Here is a 22034-nt window from a genome sequence, read left to right on the forward strand (position 1 = left end):
GATGTCAACATGTGTGTGTGCAAGGCTTATTTGGTGGAGTTGCAAAAGAGTGCCATTGATGCCATTGATGTGAATCAGACAGGTCATCTTGCAGGCTGTAGATTTAGTAGAAGAGTTGTTGAGATCAGGTTGATTGATGTCATAAGTTAGAGAGACTTACTGGACATCCACTAGGTGAAGATGTAGCAGACATGCAGAGTTGATTGATGTCAACAGTGGAGATTGGACAAAGATGCAGAGATGATAAGTGCAATAAAGTGCATGTGGAGCTTGAAGAAGAATGTGCAAGTGATAGCTCCACACTCACTGGAATGCAGAGACATGCAGGAAACCCATTGGATGGAGAGCTAGAGAGATGTAAGGCATGAAGAGACATTAGGATGGCAAATTCGGTGATGCAGCAATGATGAACATCCCAAAGGAAGATCAAATTAGCTGATATAGTGTTGTATTTGGGTGGTAGAGTTAAATCAATAAATCAATATACATGGAGGTTAATAAAGGTGGATAGAGGACCAAGGGCATAAGTACTATTGCAGCATCATATAACACGCCATGTTAGATGCACAAGGAGATACATAAGGCAAGCCTGGAATGTGCCACTGGGACAGGTAATTGGATGAAGAAGACAAAGGGCAGTGCAGTGGTGAAGGCATCAAGCAAACCAGTTTGAATCAGGAAAGGTGTAACTGCAGATGTCAATAACACGCGACTAAGTTGTCTATAATATGCAAGTTATCGCATGCAGTTACATGGAGTATTAGTCGTATTTGTCAATAATACGACGGGTCAGTCATGCTGGTCTATCATGATGTCAATAAAACGATGGTTATGTGTCTGCAAGTGTCAATAACACGTTGGTTATGTGATCGGGGTTGTCAATAACACGACTGGTTGGTCGTATTGGTCTCACGGTAGAGGATGTCAATAACGCGCAAGTTATGTGATCCTTGCTATCTCGCAACATGTGCAGTTGAAGGTGTATGACCCCGCGGGATAACAATAATGTGGTCCTCTTATCCCGCAACATGTTGGTCGAGTGTGGAATGCCTCGCGGGATAAGAAAGTCAAAGAGGTCAAAGTGGAGAGCGGTCCCTCTTATCCCGCGGTGTGGAAAACGTTGTATGCCTGTCGCACGGAATAACACTTAAGTGGAGAAAAAAGTGTTATTACCTTATCCCGCGTTGTCAAGAGTGGTCAACGATGATCGTCCGGGATAAGAAAGTCAAAAGTGGTCAAAGCGGGTAGTCGCTCCCTCTTATCCCACAGTGTCAAATGTGCACACAAAATGTCACACGGGACAAGAAGCTAAAGGGAAATTGCGAATTCCCTTATGCCCGCATGGACTAAGTTGCACACCAAGTTTTGCGCAGGATAACAAATGAAAGCATGACATGGAGAAGTCTTATCTCGTGTGGACAAGACTACAAAGGAAAAGGAAAAAGTTACCTTATCCCGTGTGTCTCTGCGGGGATAAGGAAAGGGCCGCGGGACAAGGGGTGGCTTGTCTAGGTGAAAGACAAAGCTTATCTCGCAAGGAGAAACAATGTTAAGAAATGTACCGCGAGATAAGGAAAAGCAAAGACAAAGGAGGAAAACCTTATCCCGCGTAGGTTAAGAGGCACTCAGAATGCTGTGTGGGCTAACGTAGAAGAAGACGACGCTTGTCAAAGGAAGACAAAGGCTTATCTTGCATAGGTGAAAAGACCATGCAAATGAGGTGTGGGCTAACAAAGGAAGAGGCGTATAACATGAAGATCAGCCACTATATGAAGAGCTTGATTGTCCACCTGGGCGTTGACCAAGTTTGATCCGACAACGTGGCATGTACGGAGCGAATCGGAGGTCACCTGCAGAAAAGATGAAAGGATATTTTGCCGGCAAAGTTGAAGATTGTGATCAGCTTTGCAGCCATGTCCACAAGTCGATAGACTCAATAATCTACGTGGCGGTCAACCAAGTATGACAAAATGCTGAACGACAAATTTGATGCCACAGATGCATGCCGATAGATGCAGAGGCTTATGTGGCAGCTGACCGACATTGACCAAGTGATGTGGATGCTGAAAATGAAGACAAGTGGCCCCCAAGTAGGCGATAATGGAATCCAATATGCAGAGGTCGGTGCTTGCAGAGATTTAATGAGGTGGCTGTCAATCTCCTCAGGGAAGGTCGACAGAGGATAGAGGTGCATTAATGGCGACCGAGTTGCAGGTTGGTTGTTGGGCTCGAGGTGATCAAACAAAAGCCAAATCCAATTTGTGAGACAGATTGAGTTTGCCAAATATAGCAAACTAGGTTCAATGAACAGTGTGTGAATAGAGAAGACGTGTTCAGTATAGGTAATCTAATTTGATACGATGGAGATCATCGATAATTCAATACAAAGTCATTCAATGCAGGTGTTCAATCCAAGAAGGGAGATCAAATCTAATTCATACCAAAACTCTGAAGACAAGATTGAATTAATTTTTAAATTTCATTTGGAGGGAAATCTTGCAGATACAGAGTTGACGAAATGGAGAGGCATTTGATGTGATTCGACATGAGTAGTTGAGGCAGTTGAGATGGAGAGCTGTGTGGACAAGTGGTAGAGCAGGCAGAGTAGAACACAGGGATGATGTGGCGGGTGGAACCGCCACGATGACAATGATGATCAAGTCCTCTTGGATCAACAACTCAGATTCAAAGTTGATCATGAACACAGGTTAGCTATTTGTGTGTCTGGGAACTCGGATTGCCAATTGGACCGACTGAATGAACGATCTGCATGGTGCATGGGAAATTGTATAGACCATGTGGCATGACAACGGTTGTCCTGCATGTGATGAGTTATGATCTAACCAATCTCTTGGGGGTGTGTGCTGAATACAAAAACATAGACTTTTCGGTACAGTGTGTGTAGATGGGAGTTGGATGAGTGTGTGCTGGTGTGTAGAAGAAAAGAAGCTCAGGAAAGAACAAAGTGTAGTGCGGTGTGGTTGTAGGGTGAAAACGCAGAGAGCAGAAGAGAGAGAAAGCAATAGAGACCAAGTGAGAGAGCAACAAAAACCAGAGTGTGTAGAGCCAAGACAAAAAGGCAGAGGAGGAGAAGTGATCCGAGCAGAAGATAGAAAGCAAAGAGCAGAGATCAAGAGTAGAGACAAATAGAGAGCAAAGAACAGAGAAGAAGAGATCAGAAAGAGAGCAGATTAGTAAGGTGTTGCAAAACGTCATTTGCAACAAGGTATATAACATGTATTTGTAATTACATTCATTGTAATGTCTGAGTGGTTGCTTAGAGAAGGGGTAGGTGCTCCTTTGAGTAGAAGCTCATAAACTGTAGGGGTTAGTGCTCCTTGGGTTGGTGCCCTAAATTTCAAGGGTTGGTGCTCCTTTGGGTTGGTGCCCATAAAAGTTGTAACCAATGATTTCATTGTGAGGCTGGATTGGAGCGGTAGACTCCAACAACTATTCTCACCGAGGTTTTTCCCACATTGGGTTTTCCTCGTACATCTGGTGTTATGCGATGTGCCTCTTGTGTGTGTGTGTTGATTTGTTTAATATCTTTGCTCATAGTCTTGGATTGAAATTATTAATACAGATCTTTTAGAAGGTAAAAGTTTTTATTGATCACCATTGATTCACCCTCCTCTCAATGGTCCATTGTGTTCCTTCACCTGCTGCTTGAATGGTTTGGTGGAGCTAATTGTTCCACCTCTTACCAATAATTTCCCGAATGGGATCAAATTTGAGTCTATTCCCCTTGTAGAAATTTTTGATAGACTCCTTGGCCCTATCCATGGCCTCATAAATATACCCCATTGTGGTTTTATCCCCATCTACCAAGTAGAGAACTCTAACGAAGGGCTCTGACACCTACAATTGAAAAATACAAATTACAAAAAGATTAATTAATGAAGTTACAAATTAGTAATGAGAGATTTGAATCAAGAATAATTAAGAATTCAAGTTTTGAAGTTACCTTCACAATCTCTGCAGCCTTTTGTGCAAAATGGTTGTCGAAGACTATGCATGTAACACCCTCTCCTTCAGCCTTCTTTGAATAAGGTGAGTCTAGCCATGCTTGACTCGCAAACATTTGTTTCAAAGAAGTCAATGCAACAAGAATGCTTTGCAACGTCAAGAAAATTGTTGCAAACCTTGTGACATCGACTCTCACCAAATCTCTCCCTTGGGTGTGCTCTCTCATCAACTGTAGAACCCAAGGGTGGTTGTAAATATATTTCGTGATCCTCCTTGCATCTTCCACAATTGGAGTCACCCAATCAAGTTTTGCTATGTCCTCCAAAAGAAGGTCAAGGACATGTGTTGCACAAGGTGTCCAAAAAAGAGAGGGGTGCCTCTTTTGGAGGATTCTACCTGCAAAAGAAGAAGTTATTCTTAAGAAAGATACAACCAAGAAAAACAAAGCCACAACAAATGAAAATATTGCTAAAGGTGATAATTCAAAAGGATTCTACCTGCTGCCACATATGCTGCTACATTATCTTTGATGATTTGCACCACATTCTTTACTTCCACCTCCATGACAATGTGCTCCAACATTCCAGCCAATGTTTCTGTATTTTTCACCTTACTGGAGGCATCAACCGATTTCAAGAACACCACATTGTCCTTGCAAGCAACCAAAAAATTAATAATGGTGCGGTTTTTGCCATCTGTCCACCCATCAGAAAGAATGGTACAGCCATATTTTCTCCATTCATTTCTTTGGTCCTCCACCGCTTCTTTTGACCTATCAACTGCATTTGTGAGCAACCTACAAGAACAAAGTGAAATTAGGTCTTAGTACACAATTTTGATTTAATAAACAAGAAATTTGAAAAACAATTAAAAATGAAATCAAGTGGACTATTTACTAACCTCTCACTCAAATCCCTACGAGAAGGGGCCTTGTACCCCTTTCCTGAAACTGTCATCGCGGTCACCAAATTCAGCCAATAAGGACTTTCTACCACATTGAATGGGATGTTGTTGAAGTACCAAAAATCAACACATGCAATGTTTGTTTTCTCATGTGCCTCCCTATTCCATCCAATGGCCTCTAATGATGGTTGTGTTCCAGGTGTGTTCCTGGGCACAAAATAACTACCTGTCGACTGTGTCCTTGATGGTGATGCAACAGTGCTAGGTACTCTACTGGAGGAAGCAGTAGCAGTGGTGCTGGTTTTGCGGATACGTGGGCCACGACGAGAGCCCACTATGCCTTGAAGTGCTGCTTCTTCTTCAATGTTAATTGAAGCACCTTGAGATTCAGCTATGGCTGATCTCATGGCTAGTTTTACCCTCTCCCTTTGCAATTTCTTCTCTTCCCCAGCTGAAAGTAAGGCATTTATGTCTCTTTTTATTTCATCGTTGGTCCCACGACATACTCTAGCATCATGCTTCTTGATGCCTACAAGGTGGTATTTGAGGCGGTTTATGCCTACATGAATTATTTTTTTACATTTTATGCAAATCACCGTCCCAGGTTCTGGTCCTTCATAGGCATACCTCCAAGCCCTATCTCTAGCACCTTTAGGACAGGTGCCTACATATCCAGATGGGCATGGTTCTAGTGGCCAATCAGAATTTGACATATTGAATTAATGGTTAATTGTTAACCTACACATACAAAGTGAAAAGACAGTTAATATTTTAGCTAAACAATTTAGCAAACTATCTAAATTAGTTTAAATAATTTTAGACATCATTCAAAGTTGAAAAAAAAAACAAAAAACTATTAGGGTTTGATTTTTTTGGAAAACTAAAGATTCTTCAAAAAAATAGTGAAAAAATTCAACAAAACTTGTCAAAAACAGTGTTAAATCTTGTTCCGATGACTCAAAAACATTTTTGACCACTTAGGAATGATTTTCTATTCATCTAGATGCAACAAAAAATAAATAAAATGTTTTAAAAAAGCATAGGAAAAAAATCAGAAAACCTACCTGGGAATCTGATTTTTCTTCAACCACCACCTCAAATCCGCTTGAAATCGATGGAAATCAGTAGTCAAGTGTTTGGAAGAGTTTTTTCCCCCTCTCAGCAAAATAGTCAGGTGTGCATTCTGATGGAGTTTTCTCTCTTGTACAGTCTGCTATACCAGATCCTTCAATCTGTACTAGCCTTGGAAGGAGTTCGTACCACTGCAGCAGGGGCATTTAGTAATCTAACAACATTTAATCTTCAGTTTTTTAGTTTGGGCTTTCAAATTTGGCTTTCTTGAATATTTCAGAGTTTGTTAACTTCAGTCATTTTGGGTTTCAATGTATCATGCAATGGTATCAATTTATTCTAGTAATGCTTTACAATTATTAGGATTTGCAAATAATCATTGAAGTTTCAAATTTCTCTGTTGAATCCAATACTGTAATAATTGGACGATTTACTGCCAATAGCTTTGATTTTATTTCTAAAGATCCTAGACTGTTCAACATTGGATCTTTTTTATTTTTTAGTTTATTATTTGCTATTGGAATTGAGTGATAGAGTTTGCCATTTTGGCATCAACACAATTTAACTTGTTATTAGCCAATATGGCTTGATTCGAATTTGCATATCACTATCTACCATTTTGACATTGATCGCTTTTATGAATTTGAAATTAATGTAATTTGGCCAGCATGCTGCCAATATCTTATTGGTTATTTTCCATTGCCTTCATTCTAGTCTTCATATGCTCGGACTTTGTCCACATTGGGATTTTAGTGATAAGAATGAGCTGGTTTTTGAGTGATTGCAATATTTTTTTGGTGGATTTGAGTTAATGCCCTTCCAAGGACATTACAAAATGAGTGAAAGTCTGAGCAGGTATAAGTCTTGTTAAGTGGTGCCTGAGTTTAAGTGAAATGATGGGCACACATCTACAAGGGTGTGACCATCACAAAGTTCTGCCATAATGTTAAGAAGTGGGTTTAATTAATCTTGGCACATGTTAGTTGTGGTTATACCACGTCAAAGTTCTAGCCATCATCTAAAAACATGGTTAAGTCAAACAACAGCTCCACTCAAAAGCATAGGTGCACTTTCGCAATGGTCCAATCGTCTAAAATCTCTTCCATGATACTTTAAAAAATGGCTAAAGCAATCAGAAATTCTGCTAGCAATTGGAAAAGGGTTAAGTTAGTGAAACTTTCTGCCTTATAATAAAAAGGGCATGCTTTATTAGTGGCTCAACCACTTAAAAATTTCACTTAGCAACTTAAAAAGATGGAGACATCAATCAGAATTTCTTGCAAGGGTCTTGAGGCTGACAACGCCATTGAATATCTCCAAAATAGTTAAGAGTGGCTAATGTGTCATATACTTTTGCCTCGGCAGTTTGAAATGGTATATGACATCTAAAAGGACTGTCTAGGCTTGTCATATCAGCAACTATTCAAAAGTGTATAATGGCAAGCTCTACTATAGTTAAGATATTTGACTATATGTATTGATTAGCAGGTGGATTGTTTGATCAGTACCATATTTGTATCCTTAGATCAACAAGACAAGCAAGATGAAACAAAGGCAACATTTACAATAGTTTGGCAGGCTTCTAGACACTTAGGGTTTGGGGTTCGATGACAACTTTAAGCAGCTTATAAGAGAGGATTGCGCAGTAGTTCTTCAACCTCATTCATTGCAGTTGTCAATGACAAATTATTGTGTGACTTGTGCTGGTTTGACCAACCTTTGTTCCTAAATTTCTGTCATACCTTTGTTCAAGAGATTCAAACATGGCTTTTCAACTTTGTCAAAACCTAGGCAATGGTTTCCACACTTTGATGATAGATCAAGTTAGTTAGGGTTTGGTGAAATCATTATTAGAAGATTCATCATTTTTCAGAGCATGGAAATGCTATAGAATCTAATAGATCACTCGTGTCAAGTCCCTCTTTTTGGGGATGCCTATATCTGTAACAATTATTTCTAGTGTTATATTTCAGGGAAGTTAGCTTTATTTAATTAGTTGTTTTAGAATATATTTCCTATAAAGTTCTTTTCTTTTCACTTTTTCTGTAGCTTTTGGAGAGTTCTAAACAATTTTTATCCTCAAATACTTAAATGAATATTCATCGTAACATATAAATAAGTGCATTGTGCACAAGATATTAATAATGGTAGTTGATGCTGCACTTATGCTGCTAAAACTGTTATTCAAGTGAAATTTGTTGTTCCATGTGTGTTTTTATTTTCACCAAGGAAATTGAAAGTAGAATATTTTGTTTCAAGCTTTGAATTGATGACATCTATCTACCTGAGTTGTGACTTTGGATTTAGATTAGCTATTTTTTTTTTGAAATCATGTGTTGTATTCCTTCAATCTTGTTTGCAGTGATTAGTTGGTCACTGTTTTAGCGAGTCTGAAGCTTGTTCATGTGTCTTGATTAGTTTTTCTATTCCTCCAATATTGGAAAATGTTGTTTGCAAGAAACAATTGTTAACAGTTTGATGTATGTAACTGAGCCAAAAGTATGGGCATTTAATTATTTTCATTTATCCAAAACCGTCTTAGTGAATCATGTATAATGTGCACATTTGTATATTTGTTTATAGCTTCTGTCTACTGTTAGTTTAACTTAGTTTTAGGTTTCGTTAGATCTCAGGGAACTTTCCTTACTAATTTTTAGAGAGATTTTACCTCACACACTGTTTTGTTTTGTGTTATCTTGCAAACGACAAATTAAAACTCTAACAAGTAGTATCATTTTAATCAAAGTAATCAAGCAGTAACTGGTTTATTTTTTCAACTAAATTGCCATAGCTATTTTTTTTTTTTTGCTAGATCATTGGCTGAGAGTAATGATAAAATTGAAGATTAAAGTAAATTAAATTGAAAAGAGAAAACTAAATGAACTCTATACACTTGCAGGATTTTATGCGGCATATTTAAAAAGGGGGAATTCAAATCGTTTCTTAACTTTGCATACTGTTCTCATATTTGTAGGGTCCTCAAATTGCAAAAGAGAGCATGCATGAGGAGATTGAAGCATTGAAAGAGACATTGGAAATGAGCACAAGGGAATCTTTTAAAAAAATTGAGGGGGAGATGGTATGTGCTTTTTTGATTTCATTTCCTTGTGCTGTTCTAATTGTAGTTTCCCATTAATAAAATATAAACATGGCATTTTGGTCTTGTTGGTTCTGGTAGATACAATCATTTTAAAAGAAGCAAAGTAACATTTTAACTACAGTAATAGCTTCACTATCTGATTTATAACTTGGGGAAATTTCATTCATGTGACCATATGCATGTATGGGCTGCAAAGTTTTCCAGTTTATTCAAGCATCATTTTTACTGGTTTAGTCAAATATTACTTTGATCGGTTTTACTAAACATTGCCATACATTTAGGTGTTTTTTGCTAGATCTTTGGCTAAGAGTAATGGTAGAATTTAGGAGTAGGAGATGTAAATTAAATTGTAAAGAGAAGGAATATAAGCCATACAAACTAGTAGCTGAAAAGGTATAAGAAATTTAGAGGGAAATGGATTGTGGAGGAACAATAGGAAAATAGGGTAATTAATGTAGGATTTTATATCATTTCTTAAATTATGTTGTTTTCCTCATATTCCAATGGTTCTCAAATTGAAAAAGAGAGCATGCATGAGGAAATTGAAGCATTGGAACAAAAATTGGCAATAAGCACAAGGGAATTTGTTAAGCAATCTGAGGGAGAGTTGGAATGTTCTGTTTTGACTTCATTTCTTGTGCTATTCTAATTGTGATTTCTGGTCAAAGCAATATGAACATGGTGTTTTGAGCTTGTTGCTTTTGGTAGATTAATCATATGTAATAGATGTGAAGAAACTTTTTCGTAACAGTAATAGCTAGTGTTTATTCAATTGTTTGTAATGGCTAATATTTTGTAGGCTTCACTCAACATATTTATGCATGGAATGAAATCATCTATGTAAGGAGTTATAATGTATTACATATCACTAGGGAAAACTTTAAAAAACCTCCTCTCAAAAAGGATATAAAATCTTGGCGAATCTTTTATTTTTTGGAAAAAAATATTAATTTCTATTGGCAAATCTTTCCTTTTTAAAAAAGAAAAATTATTGCGAAACTTTTTTATATCATTTTTTTTTGTAGTAAACCTTGGCGAATCTTGGCAGATAATAGGAATATACATTAAATACTGTGGTAAATCCTTTCATGTTGAAAAAGTAAAATTCTTAAAGAAAAGTAGTGGTTGGAAGGTGTAAATCATTAATGAGTTTAAGGGGGACTATAATATTTACTTACTACCATTAATTTAAAATAATCTAATAGCCCTCTTTATATTTTGTGAGAGAAAATGTACCCACAGTTTGTAATGCTCACGGGGCCCAAAATTGCTTTTAGACCATTGACCAATTCAAAAGCAATTTCAACCTCCATGAGCATCGCAGTTTGTTGGTACATTTTACCTCATGGAATACAATGAGGGCCATTAGATTATATTTTAAATCAATGGTGGCAATTAAAATTGATGATATAATTCTAAAGTAACTAATAATTATGCTATATTACTGGTGAATTAATTTAGATTTCTACAATACCTTATAAGGTTTAGGAAAATCTGATCTAATCATGTATCAAATATTGGGGCAAAAAATTTAATAAGATAAATTCTCTGACAATTTAAATAAGGTTAACATAAGGTTTTGTTAAAAAGTGGCGATTCAGGTTACCTTTAATCTTGAACTATTCGCCAAATTTTGATTTCCAAATTTCAACTTATAGCCAATTGGTGAATATCAGGCACCAAAAAAATCATTGCACATCACTTGTCTTGGTAATAATCACAAACTACAGCTTGAATTGTTGATATTCAAAAAATGTGAATACTGTTTTTGTGTAGAAACTATACTCAATATAGATTATGGAACATAAAAATGTTTCAAATTGATTTTAAGGATGATGAACTAACTATTGTTGAAGTTTGAGTAGGTGTTCTCAAAAAGTTATAGTTGTAGGGAGATGTGTTTTTAACCCCCCTAGGATGGGTCTTGGGGATTGGCATGCGTTTCCCATATCAGAGATGTCTAAAAATCCAAGAAACGTTTGCCTAAAGCAAAAGTGCAAAAAAATACCTAAATCATGGCACATGATATCATTTTTGTCCTTGTTTGCCTATTGCATGAGTTTATTTCCCACCATTTTTGTTGCACAAGCTTATTTTTGCCAATTGTATTTCTCCATGCAACTAGTGATATTTGATAGCTTTTTCTAGCATATCTTTGTTCAAGTAGGCAGGCTAGATGCTACATAAATTATTAAATTCTTCTTTCTTTGTTAATGTTATCAAATTAATATATTATTAAATTATATTAAAAAAAGGCATCTCCGAGTACCCCTGTCTCATATTTTTCAAAAATAGACATATCGGTATCTGTAACAACCACTAAACTATACTTAAGAAAATAGTGAACTATCTAAACTATTTATATTAAGAACTATCAATTAAACTTAGCTACTTAAGCTGAAAATGAAAATCAACCAATTAACTAACTGCTTTTATCAAGTTAAGAATCTAACTAATTTAAAAAAAAAAGCGATCAAACTTTATTGAGTAGTAAAAAGAGAACAAACTTCTTTTGCTATTTAGAGAGAGAGAGAGAGAATGAATTCAATTTGATAATTTTCTTTTTCAAGGGAAACATAAAAGTTTAGAGATTACAATTATTTGTATCAAGCCTTGACATGGTCTAGAAGAGGGAGAGCATCATCAAGGGCTTTTCCACCCAACCATAGACCTGGCAGTCTCTCGCACATCTTCCAACTAGAAGTGGCCCTACCCTTCATGGGGGTGTAGACTAAGAATTAGATGTAGTTGCCATCGTACCATTTAAGCCCGGTGTTTAGAACCTATACGAGTCTAGTCTGTCACACACTGTAGGTTCCCCCTAATGAGTAAATGAGTATGACCATTTGACTAGTAGGTGTATCTGGTTCTTGTGAATTGATGGTCGCTTACTTGAAGTAGTGCTACCTTGGCTAAGGTTTCGTTAAACATGCATGACAATGTGTTGTTAGACTTCACCACCCTTACTCTACTTGTACATACTGGAGTTCAATCCAACTGATTGATTTCTCAACATTAGGTACTACTGACCCTCTGGATTACTAACAAATGTTTACCCTTAAGTTTCTTGTCAAGTGATATTAACGGTCTCTCATGACCTTCATGGGGATGTGACACATATAGTTCAGCCAACTGCTGGAATACAGACTCATATTGATGCAATTGTCAACTAAGGTTTCATTAATTACATCTTGAATTTTCAGAGCAGTGAAATATGTTTCCTACTGATTTATAATAGAGACAGATCAAACTACATTCAGGTTAAAACTCCTTTCATATTTATACATTTCGGATCTGAATCAACATAGTTTTGAGAATCCTCTATTGGGTCATATGACCTTATTCTGAGGTTGAATAATTACCCATTATCTGACCTTTGCATAATGGTCTATTCTGTTTAATAACAGTAATGAACATTTTGATATTAGTGCAAACAAGTTGAACCGCTAAGCTGCTTTAATGCTCACTCATGATTAAGTTCTTAGTTCTTACGCAAAAAGAAACTTCAAATTTACTACATTGATATACCATGAACAGTTTATACAGGAAGCTTGTATTTCCGTTCTCAGGCCTTTTTATGAAATTGACAGATTTTCTCTAAGTAATGTGATGTTTATGCATAAGCTTGCTTGAAATACAAAGCATAACTTTTAGTTAAGCTAAACAGATCAACTTCATGATAACTGTTAAATTCTAGAAGGAAAAACATTCTTGGAGTTATGACGATGCTGATATTGATTTGCCTCTTCTTATTGGACAGTCTCCATTTACACTTTACGTATCACCACAGTGAAGAATGCAGAATTCTTCAAGACTATACTGCGATATGAATATTATTGTGCTCAAGAGCAGACAGACTATGATAGTATATTGCAGAGAATGCCGATGATCAGTAGCAGTAAGACTTAGAAATGTGTAGCAGGGAATGCCGATGATTATGAATAGAGAGACTAGGATTCTATATTGTAGAGATTGCCAATGTATCTAACTTGTGCTTCAGATGCAAAGATATACCAATGTGAATAATGGGGAATACAGAGCCCTTTTCTCCCAAATGGATTCCCTTAATGATCGCAAGGAGTAAAGAAAACCGCCCACAAAGAAAACATCAACCATCTTGTTCGATGGTGTCATGCATGAAAGCTCCAAGCGGTGGCTAGAGAGTAACGTCATATATATATATTAATATATACTCGCCAAAACCAAAAACTCGCCAAGGCCTGAAAAAAAACTCGGGAAAAACTCGGCCAATACTCGTAAAAAGATCGGCAAAAAACTCTAGAACTTAAAAATTTGCTTAAATTTTATTAGAAATGAATTTTTTGCGAAACTTAATGAGAAGATGCATCCCATGAGTCAATAAATGAGAACACAAAATAAACAAGCTGAGTCTAGATATATTTAAATGCAAAGTGGGTTCAAAATCACATCCTCATGAGGAATGCGGATGGCTAGAAGCAAAATAGTAAATATTTTTTGTAGAACTAAAAGTAAATAAATCAATACAATTACATCTTCCTCTTCCCAGCTCTAGTAAAAACTAGGGGAGAGGTAGAACTAGAGGGTCTAGTCCTAGAAGTCTGTTGTGGACGTGATTGTGCCTCTTTGCTTGGTATGACTGGCTCAGGCGGTGGCTCGTCCTTCATCCTAGATGTAGCTCTACCTCTAGCTGCACCTAGCACTGGCAATGACTCCTCATCCTCCTTAATGTCATCCAGTGTGAAACCAAATCCACCCCCCTCCTCCTCCATAGCTTGCCTCTCCAAATCATTGATGTCATCCTATGTAAACAATGGAGGCTGCTCCTGCGATGTCCAATCACTGTAAGGATCTATATCATCCAAATCAATTGGACCAACTGGTGTTTCCTATACCTTATGCGCAACCGAAGATTATATTACACAAAGACAAGGTCATTGAGGCATTTTTGATCTAACTTGCTCCTCTTCTTCATGTGGATGGCCTCAAACAAGCTCCAATTGCACTCACAACTGGATGAACTACAAGGCTGACATAAGATTCTGAGGGCAATTTTTTTGAGATTTGGGGTATTTCCACCCCAACTTTGCCACCAAGCATCTGCAAAATAAAATTAGGTTGAGGGTAGCACCCCTTGCGAGGGTTTGAGGGTGAGAAAGAGAGGGGCAAAGAGATAGGTCTAGATCTTGGGGGAGAGATAGATAGGTCTAAAATTCCGGGTAGATAAAGTGAGTGAGATAGAGAGAGTGAGAGAATGCTAATAGGAGCCTATTGATTATTGAAATTTGAGTAAGTTTGAAAATTTAAAAGATCTTCTAAAACCTAGAATCTGCATTATAACTCTTAGAGATCTGAAATCACTCTCAAACATCCTGCCAATATATACATGAAATATAACTTAAAGTATAAGTCACATTTCAGTAAAGACATATTGAAATGTGACTTATACTTAAATGTTATATATTTCATGTATATATTCTGATGAAGAGAATGAGACCGACTTGAATAAAAAATAGATAATTTTTTGACATGTGCCTCTTTTTCTTAATCAGCCGAGTTTTTTCTAGAAACTCTGCGAGTTTTTGTGAAAGAAAGAACTCGACGAGTCTCTTCTGCAAGTCAATGGTGTTACTACTAGTCGGCCAAAAAAACTCGCGAGTTTTAGAAACTCACTGAGTTTTCGGCAAGTAGTCCAACTATATATATATATATATATACACACATTTGCATGTATGGGTTATATCTCATACATACATTTATATGTATATACGTACATCTTTTGTACTATTATGAATGCACGTGTACATATACACATATATGTGTATAGATATGTATATATTCTATATACACTCATATTTGGGTATAGATATAAATATATATAATTAATGAGGTTATCTGATTAAGATAAATTATGGTTCAATTAATATCTTCATTATAAATTATTAAGCTTGGGAAACAACACACACAACTCCAAATGATGATTACGGAAAAGACTAACTGCCTACTAACTAACAAGATGAGACGACCAACTAAAAGCCAAGGTGACGACCAATTTTTAAACAACTTATCTCAAGACTCATGGCTTGATAGCAAGTTTGATCTCTTCCAAAGTCTGCATTCCTCTCCTTGATGATACTCTCCCTCCCTCCTTAGGGCGTTGCTTATACTGCATCCACTTGGTTACATGAAAATGGTTAGACTAGTCTTATCTTCTTATTATCCAAATATGTGAAATAAACATTGTCAAAATAATCATTCATGCCCATATACCAATTTAATAAAGATTACTCATCCACATGAGGAAGTAATAAAATGTCAACGATTAACCAAACGCAATTGCATTATTCAATATAAAACCATTGTTGAAAAGAGGGATGTCACAGTTCCAGGCTCCTGTACTCTAAGAGGACCATATTTATGAGTAACCGCCTTGCTCTTAGTGAGAGGAATAGATATGCACTCAATGGATGGATGGGAACTGCTCTTCGAACGAATACAAAAAGCTTATCGTCACCACAATTGAGCCTTGGGATTGATGTTGAACACGCTGAAGAACTTGGTAACCTTTAATAAAAATCTATATTTTATTCATTAGGCAAATAGGGTTATGGCATGGCTTCTCATGCTTTCAAATGATAAACAAGAAGCAACATTACAAAACTGGAATGTGAAACTTAAAACATTTGTTTTTTTCTCATGACTTTAAATGACAAACATTAATTTCCAATAATTGCTGGTTTGATTTCTTGATTCAAACTTTGTGGTTTGTTGATTCCCCCGTAGTTTAATAGGGTTGGGTTCAATTGTACTATATATATATATATATATAGATAATGTTATCGTGTTCTTCTCGCTTCCATGCTATTGCTGAATTGGATGAGTTTTGGTGGTGGAATGAGTCTGGAATGGGTTATTGATTGTAGATGAATGAACCAACTTAACAAACCAATGCATGACTTGGCATACTACCTAGATCATTTTATCTTTTTGATACATTAAAGGTTGATGAATATTAATAATTTTTTTATGGGTTAGGGGTTTCTTAAATAATATAGTTTGAAAAGAAAAACCTTAATTTTTTTTTTATCCTGAATCATTATCCTTGAGTCTTGAATCACTCGTTGATTTAATTTTTTAAATTACTTACAAATTAAAATAACATGTCCCTAAATGAAGTTGCCTTACATGCAATTTTCCAACGATGCATCTATATCCTCATCCGTTAGTGTCTCCACTACTGCCAACTCCTCCAAACCATCTCCTTTATCGATACATCCCCTGCCTCATCTTTCTCCCCTGGTTCCGTACTAGTACCTGTCACACTGGTACCTGTCGGCACCGTACTAGTCCTTGCCATACCAGTACCTGAACCTGCCGTACTAGTACCAATTCCTTGCACGACGACCTCCTCTTTCTCTGGTACGACCTCTCCTGCCACTGTCTGGTCTGCCATACTGGTACATTCCCCTGGTACGTCCCCCACCGGACTGGCCACTGTAAGTGCTTCCTGCGGTACCAAGTGTGGCGAAGATAATTTTGGGGGTGTGAACTTCACCCTCGTGCTCTTCCATTGCACTCTTAGCCTTCCATGCTGATCTTCCTCTTTCTCCTCTTCCTGTTGCTACAATTCTGCTTCCCCTTCATCCTCTACAGCTGCGTGTGGTGCCATACGGAACCCCTCATTGCCACTCTCTTGCTCCTCAGTCTCTTCTGCCTCTTCCTCATAATCTTCGGTACTGCTGTCATCTTCAACCTCTACGGACGCATCCAGCGTTCTCCTCCTCTTTGCCGGCTGCACGGTGTCACCGAGTGTGTCCAGATGGGCATATTAGTACATGATCGGCTTATTAGGTTCCACTCGTCCGTGTGGTTCGAAGGTTCCCCACATTTTTGGCGGTACTTGCAGGCGTACGACATCCAGGAATAGGCTGATGGCATGGTGGCACGTAAAATGTCTTGTGTTCCAGCTTGAGAAAATCATGAATTCTTTCCGCCAAAAGTTGCCCCCAGTTGTACACTTTACCACACTTAATCCCATTCATTAACCCTATCATCCAGATGGCTATGTCGGATGCACGACTGGCTCCTGTGAGGCTGGCTCCTGGATAGTCCTTGTATTCCAGGAATATCCTGAAAGCCGCTGCCTTCAGTACAGGGTTCCAGTCATCCCCTACGAGTATCACTTGTGGGTCCTCGTCATTACCTAGATTAATTTTCTTCAAATCTCTTTCCTCGTACTTGATGGGTTTGTCTCGTTCAAACTGGTGGGCTGGCGTGTCGTCCATCTGTGCCATTCCCTCCTGGTACCTACCATACTCTGTGGGAAATGACTGTTCTTCCATACCGCCACTTGATTCCCCAATCTCGCATATTTGCAGCATGTGGCACTCTGGGTGGAAAACCTCGTGGTCCTCCATCTGCCAATGGAAGAGTTCGGCCAGCGAACTAGTTCCATCTTCAGAGCATCCGTGCAGTTCCAACACTCCTTCCTCGTTGGGTTCCCTCCCTCCTCTATCTCCTTCGGAACCCCACTCCCATCTATTTGAGTCCTCCGAGTCGGAGTTAGATGACGCGAGCTCTTCACTGACGAACTGATTCCTCTAGTCAATCACATACTTATGACCTTCACTCTCGATTGAGAGTGTATTCTTCATCCAGTTATGATTGGCTCTAGCCATGATCAACCATCCTCTTCCCAGGAGGGCGTCGTACACTTTTCTTTCCAGTGGAATGACTACGAACTCTAGAAGGAATTGCTGCGTCCTGATCACCATCTTTTGTGCCGTGAGAGTCCCGAGGGGTTTGATGTTGTGCTGATCCGCACTGACGAGATGAAATGTTGGTGGCCAGAGGGTAGGCTTGCCCAGACATCTCCAAGTTTCTTCCGGTAGCACGTTGACTCCAGACCCGCCATCCACAATGGTGTTGGTGAGCTTCTGTCCCATTATGTCCATCTCCACCACAACAGGTTTTCGTCCAATGCTTACTGTGAGTAGAATAGGGTCCATGGCACCGGTACCAGGGTCCTTCCCTGGAGCCGTACTATGTGTTTCTGTCATCGTCCGGTGTTCTTGGCCGAGGTTAGTGTCACCGACTGCATTTTTCAGGGCCATCCTTAACTGTGGCATGGTCTGTAGAAGGTCGGCTACTCGTACGGGTATAGTGGTCTGTAACATTTGCTTAATGATAGTTTTTTCTGATCTTGATTGGAGTGGGGTACTGGCAGCCGGGTGCGAGGCCCTCCGTTCTTCTGTCATGCCTTGGTTTCCTGGAGTCTTTCCTTCTCCATGTGAGGGTCAGGAAACATGGCTTTCTTGTTTTGCAATCTTGTGATTGCCAGTACGCCTTCCCCTGGTTCTTCTACTTCCAACATATTCACCCCTTTTTGCTTTGGACATTCTGTGTCTTCATGATTCCTCGGACCGCACCATTTGCACAACAAACTTCCTGCGTCATCTCCATTTTGACATTCCCGCGCAAAGTGACTCCATTCCTTGCATTTCCGGCATTGGATCATGGGTCGTCCCTTTGTGTTGTATTGAATTCTACTCCTCGACGTGTTATTATTGGGCCTGTTGTTATCCCGCCGGTTGTCTCGGTACCCTCCAGGAGAGGCGTCAGAGTTTGTTGCCGGCTTTGGAGGTGTCGCTGGCGGTGTGACTTGGTCGGGTTGGGCGTAGAGCACTTGTGTGCTCCGTGCTTTCAAGTTGTACGGGCATTCGTTAATGGAATGTCCCATTACTTGGCAGAGGTCACAGAAAGCTTTACGAGGGCAACTCCCCTTAGTGTGCCCTTCTGTTTTGCAGTCGGTGCACCAAAGTTCCTTTCATCCTCATCATATCCCTTTGGAGTGCATGCATAGTTTTGGACTCCCCATCGCTGTCTTCATCCGTACTGTCACCATCGCTCACCCTACGCTTCCCTTGGGATGTCTTATTTTCACTTTCAATATCCATCGCACGGTTGTATGCTTCGTCATACAAGGGTGGAGGGACCACCTTCATCTTCCGTTTGAGAGACGGTACCAGTCCTTCAACAAACCATCTCTTCTTGAGGCCATCAGCCGACCGATTCTCCATTTTGTTGAGTAGTTCCCTCACCCTTCTGTTATATGCCCGCACACTTTCACTTTTTCCTTGCTTGGTATTGTAAATCTCCGCCACGATTTCATTGTCATCCCGTAGGAGTTAGAACTCCTCTTGGAAAGCCTTCTTCAGATTGTTCCAGGACGTTTTATACTGGGCATCCAGGTCTGTATACCAATCAATTGCTATTCCTTGCAGAGTGGCTAGAAATGCCTTCAACCAGTAATCCTGGTCATCCTGGTCATTTGCCTCCCAAATGGTCACGCTTGTCTTACAATGTCGTATGGGATCCTCCGACCCGTCGCCCATGAATTTTGGAAGCTTTTGTTTTTCCGGGGTGTGTGCCATTGTTTTTGTCTGGAGGGTTTTATGTAGCGCTTGGAAGTTACTATATGTCCGGAAGGTATTATGTGTCTGGAAGGTACCGTACGCTCTTGACCTGGTTTGACCGCTGTCCGTAGGGCTTTGGTCACCCTCACTCCTATAGTCCCTCCTTCTCGGGGTTTTTGGATCTAACCCTCCTATTTTGGTTACCTCCGACAAGGACAAATTCTTGATGCTGGATAATGTTGCCTCAAAAATATTGGCGACCTCTTCGTGCAGGTCCCGTACTGCCTCCTCTCCTTGTTCAGAATACTCTGACGGGTTGCTCTGCGACTCGGCTCTAGAGTCTTCTTCACTCAACGTCGAGTGTGGGGCCTGGTCGACGAGATCTTCCTCCGCTACGTTTGGAAGTGGTAGGTTCCTGGTGACCTCCGCCAACTCCTTCCACGTACATGGCCTTTGGCTCCCCCGACTACGACTCTGACTCACACTCCGACTTCGGCTACGTTTCTCAGGGCTCTTCGAGTCAGCAACCTTCCTTAGCCGTTGTCTCCGCTCGACCTGTTCTTTTATACGGAGAGGTCTCCGTACAGTTCCCTCATCTACTCCTTCGGTGGTAGTGGTACGTTTGTCTTTGTTTGGCTGTAGGGGCATTAAGTGCCAGAGGTATGACATCTTCTTGTCTCCCTCTCCTCTTCCTCCCTACGATTCCGCTCTTCGTACCTTTGGAGTACTTGTTGCCGACGGAGGTCCCGTGCAGTTTCCTCCCTTCGGTCTTGAAGTGCAATCAGATTTCTGGCGAGTAACCTTGGAATACTTCCGAGCAGGTCAAAGACGGGAGTGCTGACGGTGAGTTCACCAGGTACCATGCCTTCAGAGACGGATCTCTCCCGAGCCTCCCTTTGCACATACTGTGTGACTGACACGTCCCACAACTCTACCAAGTCTGCCGTCAACTGATCCTCTCGTGCCTCTTCCGCGGTACTTTCTTCGTGTGTGTCGCTGTCCACGACAATTAATTGCTTGTTGAATGACCGACCCATTAATTCCTTCCGCCTGCTGCCATAGTTATCTCCAGGTTCGTTTAGGCAACGGCGCCAAGCAACTCCTTCTCATTTGTCTCATGACAAACTCTAATTCCATGGCTAATCATAGGAAATTTTTAAGCTTTCACTTGATTGTGTAAGTTCTTATACTCCACACTACTTTGACTATGCACCAAAGAAAAGCCCCACCTCTTCTGATTCAATCATTATGACATATTTGCATAGAAATGATACCAGATAATATTTGAATTGTCCATTTTCCTCAAGCACCATTGATTTTGAAATAGAAGCTATTCTAAATAGATTGTTATAAGAAAGCATTTAGAAAAATTGAAATCTAACCCTAGAGTTTGTTATTATAATAAAAGAAAAACAAAAATACAACCTGTTGATGTGTTTTTCATGCACATGCGAACACAAAATAAAATACCCAAAAGTTTCTTATCCTCTCTTGAACAAAGTATCTTATCCCCGGCAGCAGTGCCAAAATGTTTAGTCCTTAATGTGAGGTTGGTAAACTCACGGATAAAAGAAGGCTTCCCCACACGTACCAACTATTAATGTAACAGAACATTCATATACCAAAGCATAAGTAACAATAACAAACAACTATACCGGAAGAATGATATCTTTATTGAATTCTCCAGAATATGTTAGTACAATTCCATCCATCCTAATCATATATAGACTCGACGGTTGACCAAGTTGCCAACCGTCACTAACTACCAACCACCCCATGGGAACCTCTCGGCGACTCAAACATAACCAAACATAAACACCCATCCCAACTACAAACTAACATGTGTTATTGACCCTTAACACTGAACGAACAAATTATGACATATGTCAGAGAAAAAGAAGTTGATGTTGTAAGCGAATAATTAACATATCATTTTTAAGTGAAGAAAGGATTAGGTAGGCCACCTATAGCGTCTACTTCAGTTGTTTTATGTGCATCTTTTCTTAGAGATATTGTTTATTGAATAAGGAGATACCTCTCTTTCATCTTGCAAAAGAGACACATTAAAGTAGATATTCATATGAGGTGAGGGATAGTGTATATGAATATAGTACACATTGCATTTATGTTAATGTTCTTCCTTTCAACCTAGTGAGATCACTGTATTGGTCGGAAATGGTGACAAGAATTATTCAAACACCCTTTAGATACACAAGTAGTGGGCACAAGGTGTGAAAGGGGTAATGTTTTTGAAGGAGATGTTGAAAAGTAAGTGAAGGATGCAAACTTTATTTCCAAAGTTCTCATCAAGTCCTTAAAGATAGTGGGTCTTAAGAACATTGTTCAAGTTATAACAAACAGTGCAAAAAATTGCAAGGTAGTAGGTGCTTTGGTTGAGGGAAGGTACGAGTGCATTTTTTTGACACTATGTATTGTCTACTCCCTCAACTTGGTGATGCAAAGGATTGGCACTTAGATAGAGTTGGTGGAAGAAATATACACCAAGGGTGACAAGATTTGGATGTTTGTGACAAACAATCATATGCTACATGGCATGCTCAAGTTTTTTTTGATTTTAGAGTTGTTGAAGGTAAATATAA

At 39.2% G+C, this 22034-nt stretch overlaps 1 protein-coding gene across 16 annotated transcripts in view; it reads left to right on the top strand.

Moving 5' to 3' along the window:
- LOC131034292 (nucleolin 2) overlaps positions 1-22034 on the top strand; it is a 158855-nt gene that overhangs the window by 53611 nt on the left and 83210 nt on the right. For all 16 annotated transcript variants that reach the window (XM_059218251.1, XM_059218241.1, XM_059218245.1 and 13 more), the window contains one exon: positions 8915-9019. In XM_059218251.1, coding sequence (XP_059074234.1) covers positions 8915-9019 — 105 coding nt within the window. The remainder of the gene's footprint in view (positions 1-8914; positions 9020-22034) is intronic.

This window comes from Cryptomeria japonica, chromosome 3 (assembly GCF_030272615.1).
Source record: "Cryptomeria japonica chromosome 3, Sugi_1.0, whole genome shotgun sequence".
Taxonomy (NCBI): Eukaryota; Viridiplantae; Streptophyta; class Pinopsida; order Cupressales; family Cupressaceae; genus Cryptomeria; species Cryptomeria japonica.